The sequence below is a fragment of the Xenopus tropicalis genome, chromosome 4 (genome assembly GCF_000004195.4).
Source record: "Xenopus tropicalis strain Nigerian chromosome 4, UCB_Xtro_10.0, whole genome shotgun sequence".
Lineage (NCBI taxonomy): Eukaryota > Metazoa > Chordata > Amphibia > Anura > Pipidae > Xenopus > Xenopus tropicalis.
The window spans coordinates 27,048,066-27,063,028 of NC_030680.2; the positions used below are offsets into that span (position 1 = coordinate 27,048,066).

Sequence of the window (14,963 nt, forward strand, 5' to 3'; positions counted from 1 at the left end):
CTCATACGTAATAACCAACCAACTTTTGGTCTACTGCACTTATATTAGAATCAGGTTGTTTTTTTGTTTTGTTTTTTCAGAATGCTTTTATTTATGACAATAGTACATTACAACACTTAACACATTATTGATAAACGCAAAACCTTTTACTGCAGTGGAAGAAAAGTACAAGTATTAAAGATGCAGAATAGAAAGGAAAGGACAGGAAACAGAAAGAGAGAGTGTATTCTGAATGTAAAGGTATAGGGTTGTCATGTTATAATAAATTTGTGTTGTTTTCCCTTAAAGGAGGAGGTCATTTCCTCCATAAGGTATATATTATTTATGCTAGCTATCCATCCCTCAAATGTTGTAGGGTTTTGCTGCCAGTATAAGTTCGACTAGGAGGCTATGTTTAAATAAATCCTCTGTAATATTAGTGAGAGTGATCTGGCATCCCAGGATCTCCTTGCAGGTTGACTGTACTTTATTCCAAAAATGATCTTCTCTAGAACATGAAAACCAGATATGTGAAATAGACCCTGTATCCCTAAGGCATCTCCAACACTTGCCATTCAGGGTTAAGTGCATTCTAAACTCTAAAGTTGCTGTCCTATACCATTAAGAAAGGATATTCCAGGAGTTCTCCAGGTATCTATTACTAATAGAACATTTAGCTTTTAGTCTGAAAATCTTTTCCCATTTCCTCTTCTTTGCATGAGTGGACAAAGTAAGGTAAGTTTGGGTAATTTGTTTGTAGTATCAATTTGTAAAGTAATGAAATCATATAGTTTGGAGGAGTTTTTGTGTAACAAAAGTTTTCAAAGTCACTTAGTGGGCGGTCAGCAAGTTGGAGCATAGGGTTCTCTCGTAGGTAATGTTGTAATTTCTGGAATCTCCAATAATCCCACAAGGAAACTGGAGCTGGTTTGTTGTACATGGTCAAGATATGTCTTAAATGAAAGTTTTGTATTCCAAAGCCTGATGTCATGCCCCTGTCTATTATTCCATGTAGGAAGTCCAAGTTGTGACCAAGGAGGGACAGTGATGAGGGGTATGGTACTAGTTGGTATTTTGTGTTAATGAGCACCAAAATAAAAAGATAGTTTGGGTCTGAGGGTTACCCTCAATATTCAGGCTTGCATGCCTCATTTTGTTCCAAAGTATATTGCCAAGAAGGTATTTTACTCATTGCTCCTTCAGTATTTGTTGAGTTTGTATTGAAGTGTTCTATTAGTTTGGCTTGTATGCATACCTGGTAGTAAGAGATCTGATAAGCTTAAAGGAGAAGGAAAGGCTAGTAAAGAGTTAATCTCAAGCTGCAGGCATACCTTCAGTTGTCTCAATAGTGCCCTTAAGTCTCCCCATATTTCTCCTGTTTAGATGATCAGAAGCCAAACAGGAAGAAAAAACGCTGAGCTGTGTAAAGAAAGTTCCCATAATGCCCCACTCCTGCACAGACACCCAGACCAAGTGAACATGCTCAGTTAGTAAGACTATGAGTCAGCTTCCTGCTGATTGGCTCAGATCCACATTCCAAAGGGGGGGGGAGTGAGCTCTTAGCATTCTTGAGGGAGGGGGGAGCAGGAGAGAGCAGAAAGCTGAAAGCTGCGAGTCTCTGGCAGAGGAAAACAGACACAACTAATCTTTTTACAGAGGACTCATTGCAGCGTTTCTGTGAGTGCTTATGACTGTATTTACATAGACCTTTCTGATAAAGCTTACTTAGTTACCTTTCCTTCTCCTTTAACCCTCCTTTTGTTTTAGGTTTACACCGTATAGATTTCCATATTCTGGGGTGCTTGTTTGCCCAAACAAATTTACTGATAGTAGTGTCCAATGATTGGAAAATCCTTTAGGTATAGGTACAGACAAAGTTTGAAAGAGATGAAGCACTTTCGGTAAAACTGACATTTTCACCATACAGATTCTCCCTGTCCTGGTAAAGTGCTTAATATCCCAGGTTTTTTTAGAGGTTAGTTACAGTGTATAGCATTGGTTTGTAGTTATATATGTGTATATTGTTAAGATCTTGGGGTATATGGAGATTTGTGGGTTGGTTAAGAATAGCATGAGATCATCTGCAAAAGCAGCAATTTTGTATTCTGTTGAATGTACTGGTTTTTGTCTTATCGCTATCGTGTTCCATGCATAGTACATACAATAAAGGGGATAGGGGGCACCCTTGCTGGGTCCCATTCCTAATATAAAATGAGTCAGAAAAGATGCCATGTTGTTGATTGTTAACATTTTTTACTCAATAAACTGAGAACCTAACATTTATTAACTAATGCCTTAAAATTAATGTGTGTATGGTTCTTTTACCAAATATTATGCATCCATGTTGTAAACTTAGCTACAAACAATGGAATTACTGACCACCCACATGACACCAGGTCAACCTGTGTTATTTTTAATTACTTTTTCTATCTGCTTAGTATAGGTTTCAACTATTTTTGTGGCCTAAAAAGTACATTCAATAGAAGAGCCGGAAGCTTAATAAACATAGTTGTGATTTTGGGTATATTCAGTGTAAGTAGAGATTGCAGAAGAACTGAAATTACAGAGTAGATGTATTACAGCACATTTAAAATTGTTCTGTACTATATGCTGTATAAGCTATGTTTAGCTATGGTGATTACATCCTAAATGGTCATGTTCTCCTATAATAAACAGCTAGATTCACACTTGCCTGTTGTTCCTGAGGAGGTGCTGCTTGTTGGCTCCAGGAAGTGTGTGTGGGGGGTGGGGGGGGGGGGGGAATAGAAGATGCAGAGAACTGGACACTGTTTGTGCCAGGTGCTCATCTCTAGTATAAATCTGTGTCTAGGAGCAATCCTCTGTGCCATTGTGCTTACTACAGAATAAAATGGTGTGCCTTATGTGCCTCATGCTTTTTAATTCATATGGATATTATAATTTACTCTGGAGCACCCATTATCTAGAATCTAACCCATTGTCTTTGAAGGTCTTCCATTTTACTGAATGCAAAGCTCTGTTACCTGATGAATGGAAATACCTATGTGTATGTGTTCACTCCAGTTGCATTATCCTTCTTCCTTTCATTTTTATTTTTTATCTTTAATTGGTTAGTCTTCTCATTCCTCATTTTCTTCTCATCCCTTATTTATTTACAGTTTTCTTTCCTACTGTCCTTCTATTATTATCTCTATTTTCAAATGTCTTCCCCTTCTATTTAAGAACCTAGAAGGGGTTTGTTCTGAGAGTTTGCTAGCATTTGGAAATAGTTGTTAAGGAGTCCCTAGGGTGCTGGAGGTTGCTGTGCTATCCACAGGGAGGGAGGTGCCATATGGATTTAATGTCTAATTAATATGACATAATACATTTTGTTAGAAAATTGATTTTGAACAGCACCTCACTTCTTATGTATTTAAAATGCCCTTATTGCACACTTTAGGGCATTACAGCAATGTTTCGGACCCTATTGGGCCCATTATTAAGCTCATGTCTTTCACATATGAGTGAAGGATGATATCCCTGCAGTAAACACCAATTATTTGAATTTTATTTTGTTTGTGTGTGTTACCACCATTAAAGTGGGCATGGTCTTAAAAGATCTTGAGATAACATCAGTGTGGTTTGAAGTAGGTGTGGTTTAAAAGGGAGTGGTCATAACTGACTTTTATTATCAGCCCTCCACCACGTAGGTCAGAAAAATTTCAGCCCTCCGTACCCCAGAAGCTGGACAGCACTGACCTAGACAATTTCAGTTGTTCCAGTGTTATAAGAAGTATAATAATAACAAATCTTTCAGACTCTAGTTTGCATTGTATTAGAAAGTGCTTTAATTTCAGAGGCAAAGGTATAAATCATACAACTTAACAAGTCATTATATTTGCATGGAAAATGATTTTTAAACAATATTATTTTTTTACTTTAGTTTTCTGTTTTGTTTTCTATTTAAAATACCTCGTTAAAGATTTACATTGTTAGACTACACATTTCCGCCTGGACATTGGGAACCTGTACACTGGCACTCCTGCACATCAATGTAATTATAATCAAGTGATGTTCCGTCGGGGCACTGCAGCTTGACATTATTTGTTGTAGTCTGAACCTCTTGGCAGCATGAACATTTATGGGACATAGCCTGTGCATCAGCAGAGAACCTAGACAGAGAAAATATATTGGGGTCAAAGTCAAATTATTGTGGAGATCTTCCAGAAAATGTTTTCTTTTCAAGTCCTGATTTTTCACTTTTTTATCTAAAAAAAATGTCTATGAGATATTTTCAAAGCCTATCTGCATAAAAGATAGCCTGCTACATCTACAAACCCATCTACAAACACATGCAATAATAGGCAAGGGTTTAAGTAATAAATGGTCTTAAGTTTGCTACTTCTATAGTAACTCATAGCTACCAATCAGCAGGTAAGAGTTATTGGTCAGCTGTCTGAAAATAAACATCTGATTAGCTGGTATAGGTTACTATCTGTGGGCAAACAGACTTTTTTGTTAATAATATTAACAGATTAGGCTGTAAAAAAATGAACATTACTTGACATTTCCCTTAGCATATTCCCCTGTTTAAAGGTCTGTTATACCATCACATATTCCAGCAGAACTTGGATTAACATAGGGAAATGCTTTTGCATGCATAAAGGTATTATGCAAGACAAAAAGGTATTAAATCACATTTAGTGATTTGCCAATGATTCCAACAGCCTATATCTCTGGATTTACTAATTGCTTTGATTTATGGTTTTTGACAGGTAACCTCTTTTTCATCCTATCCTCAGTCTGCATAGACCAGTTTGGTGACAGGTTCTCTTTATCAAAGCATTTATAGATTTTTCCAGAATAAAAAATGAATAAATAAGTTACACATGGTTACAAAATTATCTAGATGAGCTTTTGAATATATATATATATATATATATAAAATCATATTCTATATAACAATTATTTTCATCTTACATTGAAAAGGTTCCGCAGGATCCTTCACAGCGAGACATTCTGAGCCTTGTTGCTGATGTGCACCCTTGGTAGGTCAAGTAATCATCAAATGCCTGTACGCTGCAGGTGCCATTCTTTTGGATACCTAAAGTGTAGTTACATTACAGACATTTAAAAGAGGGCTAATTTATTACATCCATCATAATTTAACATATTTAAAGTGGTACTGTCTTGATTTTTATGGTGTGCTTTTTATTTCCAAATTACACTGTTTACATAGCAAATAATTCACCAACAAATCTACCATTTAAAATCTTATGCTATAACAGTGCTATCCTGATATCTACTGGGAGCTGCTATCTTGCTTCCTTCCCAGTGTTCTGCTGATCTGCTGCTGGAGGGGGGGGGGGGGGAGTATATCACTGCAGATCAGCAGTAAAGTGTGACTGAAGTTTATCAGAGCACAAGTCACATGGCTGTGGCACCCTGGGAAATGAAGAATATGGCTAGCCCTGTGTGAATTTTCAAAATGAAATATAAAAAAAAAATCTGTTTGGATTTTTAAAAACTGGATTTCAATGCAGAATTCTGCTGGAGAAGCTCTATTAACTGAAGGGGTTTGAAAAAAAAAACATGTTTTCCCATGACGGTATTCCTTTATGTAACATACAAGTTATATACATATTGTCCCCAGTATCCCCAGATTGCCACAGGAAATGCACCAGGTGTAAGTGAGTGTGTACACCCTTAAAGCACACCCTGGCATCTTCTTTCATGGGAGAATTCCAGATAGTGGGAAATGAGTAGGGATATATACAGAAAGATAGAGTTGTAAAATGGATGTTGTATAAAGTAAAGGGGAAATATATAAAGTCATGAACAATAAATGCATAAAGGACTTACATGTTTTACAGCATCCGCTAGGTGAGAGTTGAATGCTTCCCTGGTATTGTGAAGGGGAACAAATGTTAGTGTCTCTTTAAAATAACTTTCATTACATCCAACATGTTTCATAAAGCCTTACAACGGTGGATTATAAACAAAAGATTTAGAGTTGCAGCCTTCTGCCTAAAGAACCAGAGAAGATCAGAACCTACTGTAGATCAGACTGGACTAAAAGAGCATTTCTAATACGAATTCCACATTTGTTTACAAATATCCCATTATCCAGAATGCCTGGGACCTGGGGTATTCTGGATAAAGGGGCCCCGTAATAAAGGAGGCACGAATGAGGGCACGGGGCCATGATAAGGTTAGGAAAGGGCCCGGGGGGAGTGTTAGTGAGAGGCATTATGGGGGATGTAGTCCAGAAGGAAGAAGACAAACCGGGAGGAGCGCGGAGGTGAGCAGCCATTTTGTTTGCAGCAGCTCCCACCCTCCCTCCCTTAGTTGTGGGAGCAAGAAAAGAGGGTCATAGGGTGCAAGGATCAAGAGGGACATAGTCGCAGCCGGTTGGTGGCAAGAACCAAGAGGAGCGGGTGGAAGGTTAGGCCTGAGGATAGGGATTACAGCCATAGCTCGGAGGAAAATGGGGCTGTGGTGGAGAGAGAAAGGGGTTTCTATCCTCAGGGAACTGTTTACAGTGGGGGGCAGATACAGCTGCCACAAAGCAGCCTTCAGCGGCTTAATGTTATTATTGTTATTATTGTTATTATGACTAAGTTATATTATTTAATGTTATGAGTGCTATTGTTAAACAAATTTGATACTGTTGCAATAAACGGGCTGCGGCCATTTTCTACCCAAAAGGTTGTTGTGCGAGTGCCTTGGTGGGAGCAAAGCAGGTAGTGAAGGTAAGTGGGTTGGTAGAGAGGGCCACAGAATTGACGCTGCCATTATCAGGGATCTTTCCATAGTTTGGATGTCCCTACCTTAAGTCTGCTAAAAAATCATTTAAAGGTTAAATGTTAGGTCATGTCTTAAACCCTCTCTAGCCTTAATAAATCACAGAGGTTTCAGAAAATGAATAAACATTACACTGTGACTTTTTTTTGCCATTGTTGTTTAGGTACAGAGACTGAAAGAAACAGTAGATGGCAGTAAAGGGTGAAACAGGAATTTTCAATTAAAAAAACAAGTAGGGAAATGAAACTTTGCTTAGTAAAAGCCAAGTCTGCTATACAGTATTGCTTTTAAAAGTAGATAGCTGGGACAAAATATGTATTCTGTTATGATACATATGATCTATACATGCTGCTATTGCATTTACAGTTCTATGTAGCCTTCTATAAACATCTTCCCATATTAATTAAGCAGTTTTTACAGGGTAACATTATGCAATCTATAAGATCAAGTGAATATGTATTATAGCACAGAGCAAATCATTCATATACAGTAGATTACTCACAGGCTCACAGTCATCTTCATTTAATATGGGGCAGGAGATTTGGGAGACAGTGGTGACGAACTGACCATTGATTAATGAACATTTGTACATTGTGCAGGTATCAGTCACGGAGGGCAAAACATCTCCAGGCTAAAGTATTAGAGAAAAATAAAGTAGGGTGAATTGGAAGTTTAACAGTTGTTATCATTGAGATTTTAACTTGGCAATAAAATCAAATACAAAAATGATGGATACATAGAACTCATCTTAGTTAAATGTACATTCTACATTCATATATTTGCTGCTATGTAACATTTAATAGCCTGCGACTGAACTTACATTCATAAGCCTGTAGGAGCCATCATAATTCACAACACAGTTGGTTTGCTGACAGGAACCACAGCAGTCAGATGGGGAATTTGGTTTCACCTCAAAACCCTGTTTAAGTAAAATGCAGCTATTAGTAAACCTGTAAACTTTGCACATTCCTGTAATATTGCCATTTTTTGAATGAGAGAGACGTGTTCCATTACGTGTTCATTATTATTACATTACATTGTGTACTGTGAGAGAATGTGACCCCATTATGAAAATATTCGAATGCTCATTGCACACTACTTACAGCTGGGCACTGTATGTTGCAGACGATCGGGTCGCAGGCTATTGTAAAGTTGTTTCCATTTTGTGCACAGATACAGTTCTCACAATTCTCTGTGTAAACATGAGATCCAGGCTGTGGGAGAAAACAAAAATTAAATGTTTGGTGCAAATATAAATAAGTAGTTTAGGTCACAGCAGTGCAACATTTTTCTCATAAATTGTGCAAATAAAAGAATAAAACCTAAATAGTTTTTTACTATTTAACTGCTATACAGCATAGTAGCCTGTCTGCATATCCGGGCTGTTTTATGTTTTCTAGAATTTGATTTTACTTGGTAACATACAAATTGAAAAAGGGTTCATGTGCTTTTAAACACCTGCCCATCTTGTTGTAAGTCAGTGATCCCCAACCAGTGGCTCAGGGGCAACATGATGCTCACCAACCCCCTGGATGTTGCTCTCAGTGCCCCCAAACCAGGTAGTTATTTTTGAATTCCTGACTTGGTGGCAAGTTTTGGTTGAATAAAAACAAGATTTACTACCAAATAAAGCCCCCTGTAAGCTGATAGTGTGCATAGAGGCTCCCTAATAGCCAATCTTAGCCCTTATTTGGCACCACCATGAAACTATTATGATACTTGTGTTGCTCCCCAAGTCTTTTTACATTTGACTGTGGCTCATGAGTAAGAAAGGTTGGGGATCCCTGGTGTAAGTCATGTAGGAGAATACCTAATGCGGGAACATGAAGGTTGAGACTAATGATTCTAAAATAATATCACACTTCTTATTTTAGTCTTTCAGTTCTTGACTTATATTTCTTGAAAACAAATGCCACTTCACAGTGAAAACAGCTGGCACAAAACTGGAGTATCTCACATTTTGTGCCAAGATGGGGCACTTAATAATTTCTTGAAGCACACCCCATACCATGAGGTATTGAGGAACACAAAATAGAAATAGAGGGATAACAACAAAAATGGTAATGGTAGAAGTCAAACCTGCCAGTCTATGGCAGGGAAAAAAGAAAAAGATGGAAGTCATTAATAAAAAGGAAAGGCGCATCAAATAAACTTAAGAAAACAAATGATAATGGTGGAAAAACTGTGAAAAACTAAAATCATAATGGGCCGCTGTAGTTCAAGTGCTATAGTGCTAAAAGATGCACATTGCCCTCTCTACAGCCAGTCAGGGGAAGTCTACATTTAGTGATGGCCGGAATAATAAACACTGAAAGCTTGCCAGACTCTGATATAAGGGGACTGACTTGTCAAATGCTATGATATATCTGATTCCAAGCTTTACTGTGCTTTGTTTTCTCTTAAAACTACTGCTTACCAGATATTCAGCATTTCCACTAACACAAACTTGTTTTGGTTCTGGAAGAAAGACATGAAAATTGCATCAGATATTTGATTTTACTTTTCTAAGTAACATATCTAAAAAATAGTGTCTTACAAATACTATAGCATAAAAAAGATATAATATTTTGTTGCTTTTTATGTTTTTTATGTTTTTAATAGGACCAGACAAGAAAGAATGTCTAGTATTGCTTGCCCATGTATCAAACCTTTAATTTGTACATGATGCAATCCTGGAAATCTAAGTGATACAAAAGATGAACTAAACCTAACCAAAAATGTAATTATAGATGAGATTACTGTAACCAAACATGTGGGTGAAGAACAGATTTGTTCAGTGCAAGATAAATGGGATTAATGCTTCCAGCTCCGATTGCAAGAACAAAAACATGGAGCCAGATTACACAGGTCAGGTAGAATTCTCATTGGATGATTTTTTTTAGTATCTCGTATTTGTCAGGTGTCAGTGAAATGGTTGCAAACATTATATGGTAAAGTACAATTCTACTCTTTATACTCTTACTTTTTAGATGTAAAATAAATTAAGGGAGTATTAAGGGAAGGATTTAAATTCAAATTAAGGCTAAATATTGTGGTTTTACCCTATCATATCATCTACTACGCAATGTATGTTTAGTTTACTACTAAGATATCATGTTTAGTCACACTAATTATCACTACTTACCACAGGAATAAGTAGGACAACAATGACCATCTTCAATGCCACCCTTCATTGCATATCCAGGTCCACATTTAGGCAAGATATCTGAGCACAGACTTGGGTCACATCCTTCAAACGAGATTATGCATGTATCAGTTATATTCAAAGTAATAGTTTGGTATGAACTTGACATAAATTGTACTGAACTGCAAAATTCACAAATATATTTTGAAAAGGAAGAACATAAAGAAAAAAAAAGCATAGCAGAACAAAAGACAAATTTGGGGGGTAGAACCCCGAAAAAAGAGATATCCACCCAAAAACTGGTTTTACACAAAAAAAAAATGGAAGCAACTTTTGGATTTATATTAATTAAAAATGATCAATGATTTAAAGTTATTTGTAAAAGTAATTGCAGTTGAAATCATTTTGTCTGTCTTTCAAATCCTTCCTTTTCCTGACTACGTATACCATTGCAACATTGCATCAGTCGTCAGCACTTCTCCAGCAACAATTCCCACAATACATTTCATATTCTGTAATTATCAGACCTGTGAATAAAAAAATAACAGAAACATGCAGGGCATTGTGGGAACTTGAGTCTTAGCTGGAGGAGAGTTGATTTCTGATAATTTAGCTCATCACAAGTAGACAAGCACTTTAAGGCAAAATGTGAAAATGTTCTGCCCTTCCTTATCTGTCAATACACTATTCATCCACCAACAAGGTGCACTGACAGATTCAATTTAGGAGTCACAGGATGCTCTGCTAAAACCAACAGCTAGCATTCCTATCTAGGCTGTTGGGTAGCTGGGTCAAACAGTGTCGGACTGAGATGCCAGGGGCCCACCAGAACACCTTGAACCATGGGCCCACTCCTTTGCTCATTTAATCTCTTTATTATCCTAGTGTCTTTGTTCTTCTTTGTTCTCACACAAGAATAGGGAATGACCATGAAGCAGGCCACCGGGAGCTTTGATGGTATTCCGATGGACCAGTCCAACTCCAGCAAAGAGTTAGAAGCAAGAGGCCCACTGACACCTGGGACCACCGGGAGTTTTCCTGGTATCCTGGTGGGCCAGTTCGACACTGGGGTCAACATTTGCAAAACAGCCCTACCAAATTTATGGTCAGTTTTAGACATGAAGTGAATGATCTGTGGTTTTTTTTTAAATCTATTTTTGGCTTTATGGACAAAAAAAGAAAAAAGAAATAGAATAATTCGGTGGTATAAAATGATATTAGTGACTGATAAAAAGTCATTTATGGGGTTATGCAATAAAAGTCACCAGGTTTGCCCATGTGCAGTTACCCATAGCAATTACTCAGCAGATCTTATATTGAAAAGCAAACATCTTATTGTTTCCTATAGCACCTGGGCAAACTTAGTGCATTTAATTACAGAAGAGGGTTATTGTTTTTCTTTTTCCTTCAGTTTAGAGGATTGTCAAATATTTGCTGTTAGTGCACATAACAAGATAATCTGTGTATTATATACTTACTGCATACAGTTTCATTGCAACATTTGTTTGTAGCACTTGGTTGAGTCACTGAGTAAAAACCTTCCAAAATACACTGTTCATTTACTACATCAAGGCACTCTTGGTTTTGGCAGGTTATTCCACGACCACCCTCCAAACATGTGCAGATTTCACAGTTAAAAACAAAGGATTCTCCATACTGCAAAGAGAAAAACCATAAAGTATTACTTATAATTCAATCTATAAAACAAGGTCAAACTCTTTTTATAAAGAAAGGCAGGTCATCTTAGGTTATTGCTTATCATGGTCTGATTAACTAAAAATAGGAAACCTCTTCTGGTAGATAAAAAGAAATGTATATACAGCACAATTTTGCAGTTTATTACTGTTTTTATCTGGCTCAAAGTGAATGCCTGAATTGCTATTTAATTAAATAAGAAAATAGATGGAACATGTACTTGAGATTATTACTTGGCTCAGCTAAACAGGAAGGCTAACCAAACATCTTGGTGGCAATTACCCATCAAGACAAAAATACTTATTTTCTTTTATAAAAATTAAAATTGAATACCGAGCGGGGAACGTTGTCTGGTCCAACACACCCTGGAAGAAGCAAAAAAAAAAAAAAGACTTAATGTTTGTTCAAATGAAGGAGGATCCTAGTGCACCAAGAATCAAACAAAATGAATAGTATGTATAATCCATAAAGAGATAGTATTTAACCCCCCCCCCCCCAATTCCCTGTCTCAAGTATAAAGTGCCACATATTGATTAGTTCACTTTAAATCATTTAATTTGTCGGCAATAGTGTCATTTGAGGACACAAATGCAAAAATGGTGTAAAACTTGCACCTCTAGTTTGTCAATAAAATTACTAAAAAATACTAAAACCCATCATTGATCAATCTAATTACAAGTAAAACTAGGCTTTTGTGTTACACAAATGGGGAGCATGATTTATGTCCTTTGTCCCTCTTTTTGGACTATAATTTTTCTTCTCAAAACCACTGCTTAAGATGCTTCTGAAAATCATAATTTTTGGTGGAATGAACTAGAAAGAGTTTAGTGTTTAGTTAATCATGGGAGCTTTGTTGTTCTGTTAGCAGATAAAGTGGAGTAGGCAGTGCTACCTGCCCTTTCTTTCCTGCAACACTGAGTAATACCCCAAATTAGTGCATCTTAGAGGATGGGATGACAATTTTTGTTCCTACATGTTGGTTGTATACTATGTAGTTGTGCTGCTTACTAACAAGAGGATGGGATGACAATGTTTGTTCCTACGTGTTGGTTGTATACTATGTAGTTGTGCTGCTTACTAACAAGAGGATGGGATGACAATGTTTGTTCCTACATGTTGGTTGTATACTATGTAGTTGTGCTGCTTACTAACAAGAGGATGGGGTGACAATTTTTGTTCCTACATGTTGGGTGTATGCTAGATAGTTGAACTCCTTACTAACAAGTGGAGGGGATGAAGATTTTTGTTCCTACATGTTGGGTATGCTAGATATTTGAACTGCTTACTAACAAGTGGAGGGGATGAAGATTTTTGTTCCTACATGTTAGGTGTATGCTAGATAGTTGAACTGCTTACTAACAAGTGGAGGGGATGAAGATTTTTGTTCCTACATGTTGGGTGTATGCTAGGTAGTTGTGCTGCTTACTAACAAGAGCATGGGATGAAGATTTTTGTTCCTACATGTTGGGTGTATGCTAGGTAGTTGTGTTGCTTACTAGCAAAAGCATGGTTTATAATCCTATAAGAAACCTAAGAATCTTAATAGAAACTAGGTACTCTACCTGAATCCTACAGATAGGCTAGCATGTCTGCAAAAACCACCAGTACAAATACTCACCACAGTCGCTTACGCAGATATCAATTGCTGCACTAAATGGCTTAGTGTCGGTGGGACAGAAGCAGCCTTCCACAACACGTTTGTCATTTTTCAGTGCTGCCGCATCTGATGGCCTGGTAAATGAGCACACAAAGATTTTAAATGAATGCAGATTTATTAATCTAAATCTATTACTCTAAAACCACAAACTTTCAGAACTGGTTAAGCGTAAAACCGCTGAAAAACTCTAAGACAAATCTACACCCTCTCAAAGCTCATGTAGAAGTAGAGCTGTTCTTTGCAAATTGTAAGATATTTACTTAGATCAAGGTTTTTGAGGGTTTTTTTTGGGGGGGGGGTCACTTGTAATTGCATGAAAATGTTTAAGTAAATAACGATTTTGAAGTATTCTTTTCGTTTTTGTATTCCTTATGCTATTTGGTAGAAAAAAACAAATACAAATTTTAATAAACCTGCCCCTTAATGTTTTTGGTTTTTTTTTGTTTTTTAAATACCTCTTTAATCTGTTTTATTGGTTGACTACCTTTTGAGGTAAACTGTTAGGGTACTTCCTGTACTTAACATTTTAGTATTATTCAGATATAGTAATTCTTTTATGAACAAAGGAATGGCTACTTACGTTGTTTGACAGGTTAAGGGGATAGGTGAGCCACATGCATTATACACCCTGTCAGAAGGACAAGTAATTGCTAAAACGAGAAAACGAGACAAAGATTTCAGTAACCAAATAGATGTTTCTATTGAATATGTACACACTACAAGTGCAACCATACTTTGTGGTTTTTGACCTAATGAGTAAGAAACTTACGACAATCCAGAGCCTGGCTCCTCCATGGAATGCAGATGCCATGATCACCACAGATTGTGGCATAATGTTGCAGACTAGTACATTCAATGTTTGAGTTGGCCACATTGCAGCTGTCGTAAAGGCAGGCTTGGTAGAAAGGCTGTGGTGGTTGGGCAGCATGACATGCTTTGAAGATCCTTCAAATAAATAACAATACACATTTAGTTCTCCTGAAAATATGGAAGGGTAGATAGCTTTTGGCAATTGTGTTTCAAAAGTGATACAGAATAAAATGCATTTTGTATCAGTAGAGCAAAAAGCATTGTGAGTAAAATACAGTTGATCCTTATAGCTGAAATCTAAATTGGAATTTATTAATACAGGTATGGGACCTGTTATTCAGAATGCTTGGGACCTGGGGATTCCCGGACAAGGGATCTTTCCGTAATTTGGATATCCATAATTTAGGTTTGTTAAAAATCATTTAAATATTGAATAAACCCAATAAGATTATTTTGCCTCCAATAAGGATCAATTATATCTTAGTTGGGATCAAGTACAAGGTACTGTTTTATTATTACAGAGAAAAGGGAATCATTTAACCATTAAATAAACCCAATAGGGCTGTTCTGCCCCAATAAGGGGTAATTATATCTTAGTTGGGATCAGGTACAAGGTACTGTTTTATTACTACAGAGAAAAAGGAAATCAGTTTTAAAAATTATAATTATTTGCTTATAATGGAGTCTATGGGAGATGGTCTTTCCGTAATTTGGAACTTTCTGGATAATGGGTTTCCGGATAAGGGATCCCATACCTGTACTGTACTTGCAAAGCTGTATACTTAGGGGCACATTTACAAAAGCATGAACGCTCCGAGCGTATTTTTGCCGATTTTTTTGGCGTCCGCACGACATTTTCGGACGCCGCACAACTTTTTCGGATGCTTGCACGAAAAAATCTGAAAGGTTTTACCGCTGTTTACAATTGTTCGGTAC

The 14,963-nt window shown here is 37.0% G+C and overlaps 1 protein-coding gene across 1 annotated transcript in view; it reads right to left on the minus strand.

Annotated features, from left to right (window-relative positions):
• Window positions 1-3,761: 3,761 nt before the first annotated feature.
• The window catches only part of LOC100498223 (mucin-2), a 163,485-nt gene continuing 152,283 nt past the window's right edge, over window positions 3,762-14,963 (minus strand). The window contains exons 92-104 of the mRNA XM_031900758.1: window positions 13,987-14,162; window positions 13,798-13,867; window positions 13,179-13,291; window positions 11,894-11,925; window positions 11,344-11,521; window positions 9,866-9,970; window positions 9,158-9,198; window positions 7,845-7,955; window positions 7,562-7,660; window positions 7,244-7,372; window positions 5,800-5,839; window positions 4,918-5,041; window positions 3,762-4,109 (exon numbers count right to left, since the gene is read on the minus strand). Of these exons, the coding sequence (XP_031756618.1) occupies window positions 3,935-4,109; window positions 4,918-5,041; window positions 5,800-5,839; window positions 7,244-7,372; window positions 7,562-7,660; window positions 7,845-7,955; window positions 9,158-9,198; window positions 9,866-9,970; window positions 11,344-11,521; window positions 11,894-11,925; window positions 13,179-13,291; window positions 13,798-13,867; window positions 13,987-14,162 (1,393 nt within the window). The 3' untranslated portion in view covers window positions 3,762-3,934. The remainder of the gene's footprint in view (window positions 4,110-4,917; window positions 5,042-5,799; window positions 5,840-7,243; window positions 7,373-7,561; window positions 7,661-7,844; window positions 7,956-9,157; window positions 9,199-9,865; window positions 9,971-11,343; window positions 11,522-11,893; window positions 11,926-13,178; window positions 13,292-13,797; window positions 13,868-13,986; window positions 14,163-14,963) is intronic.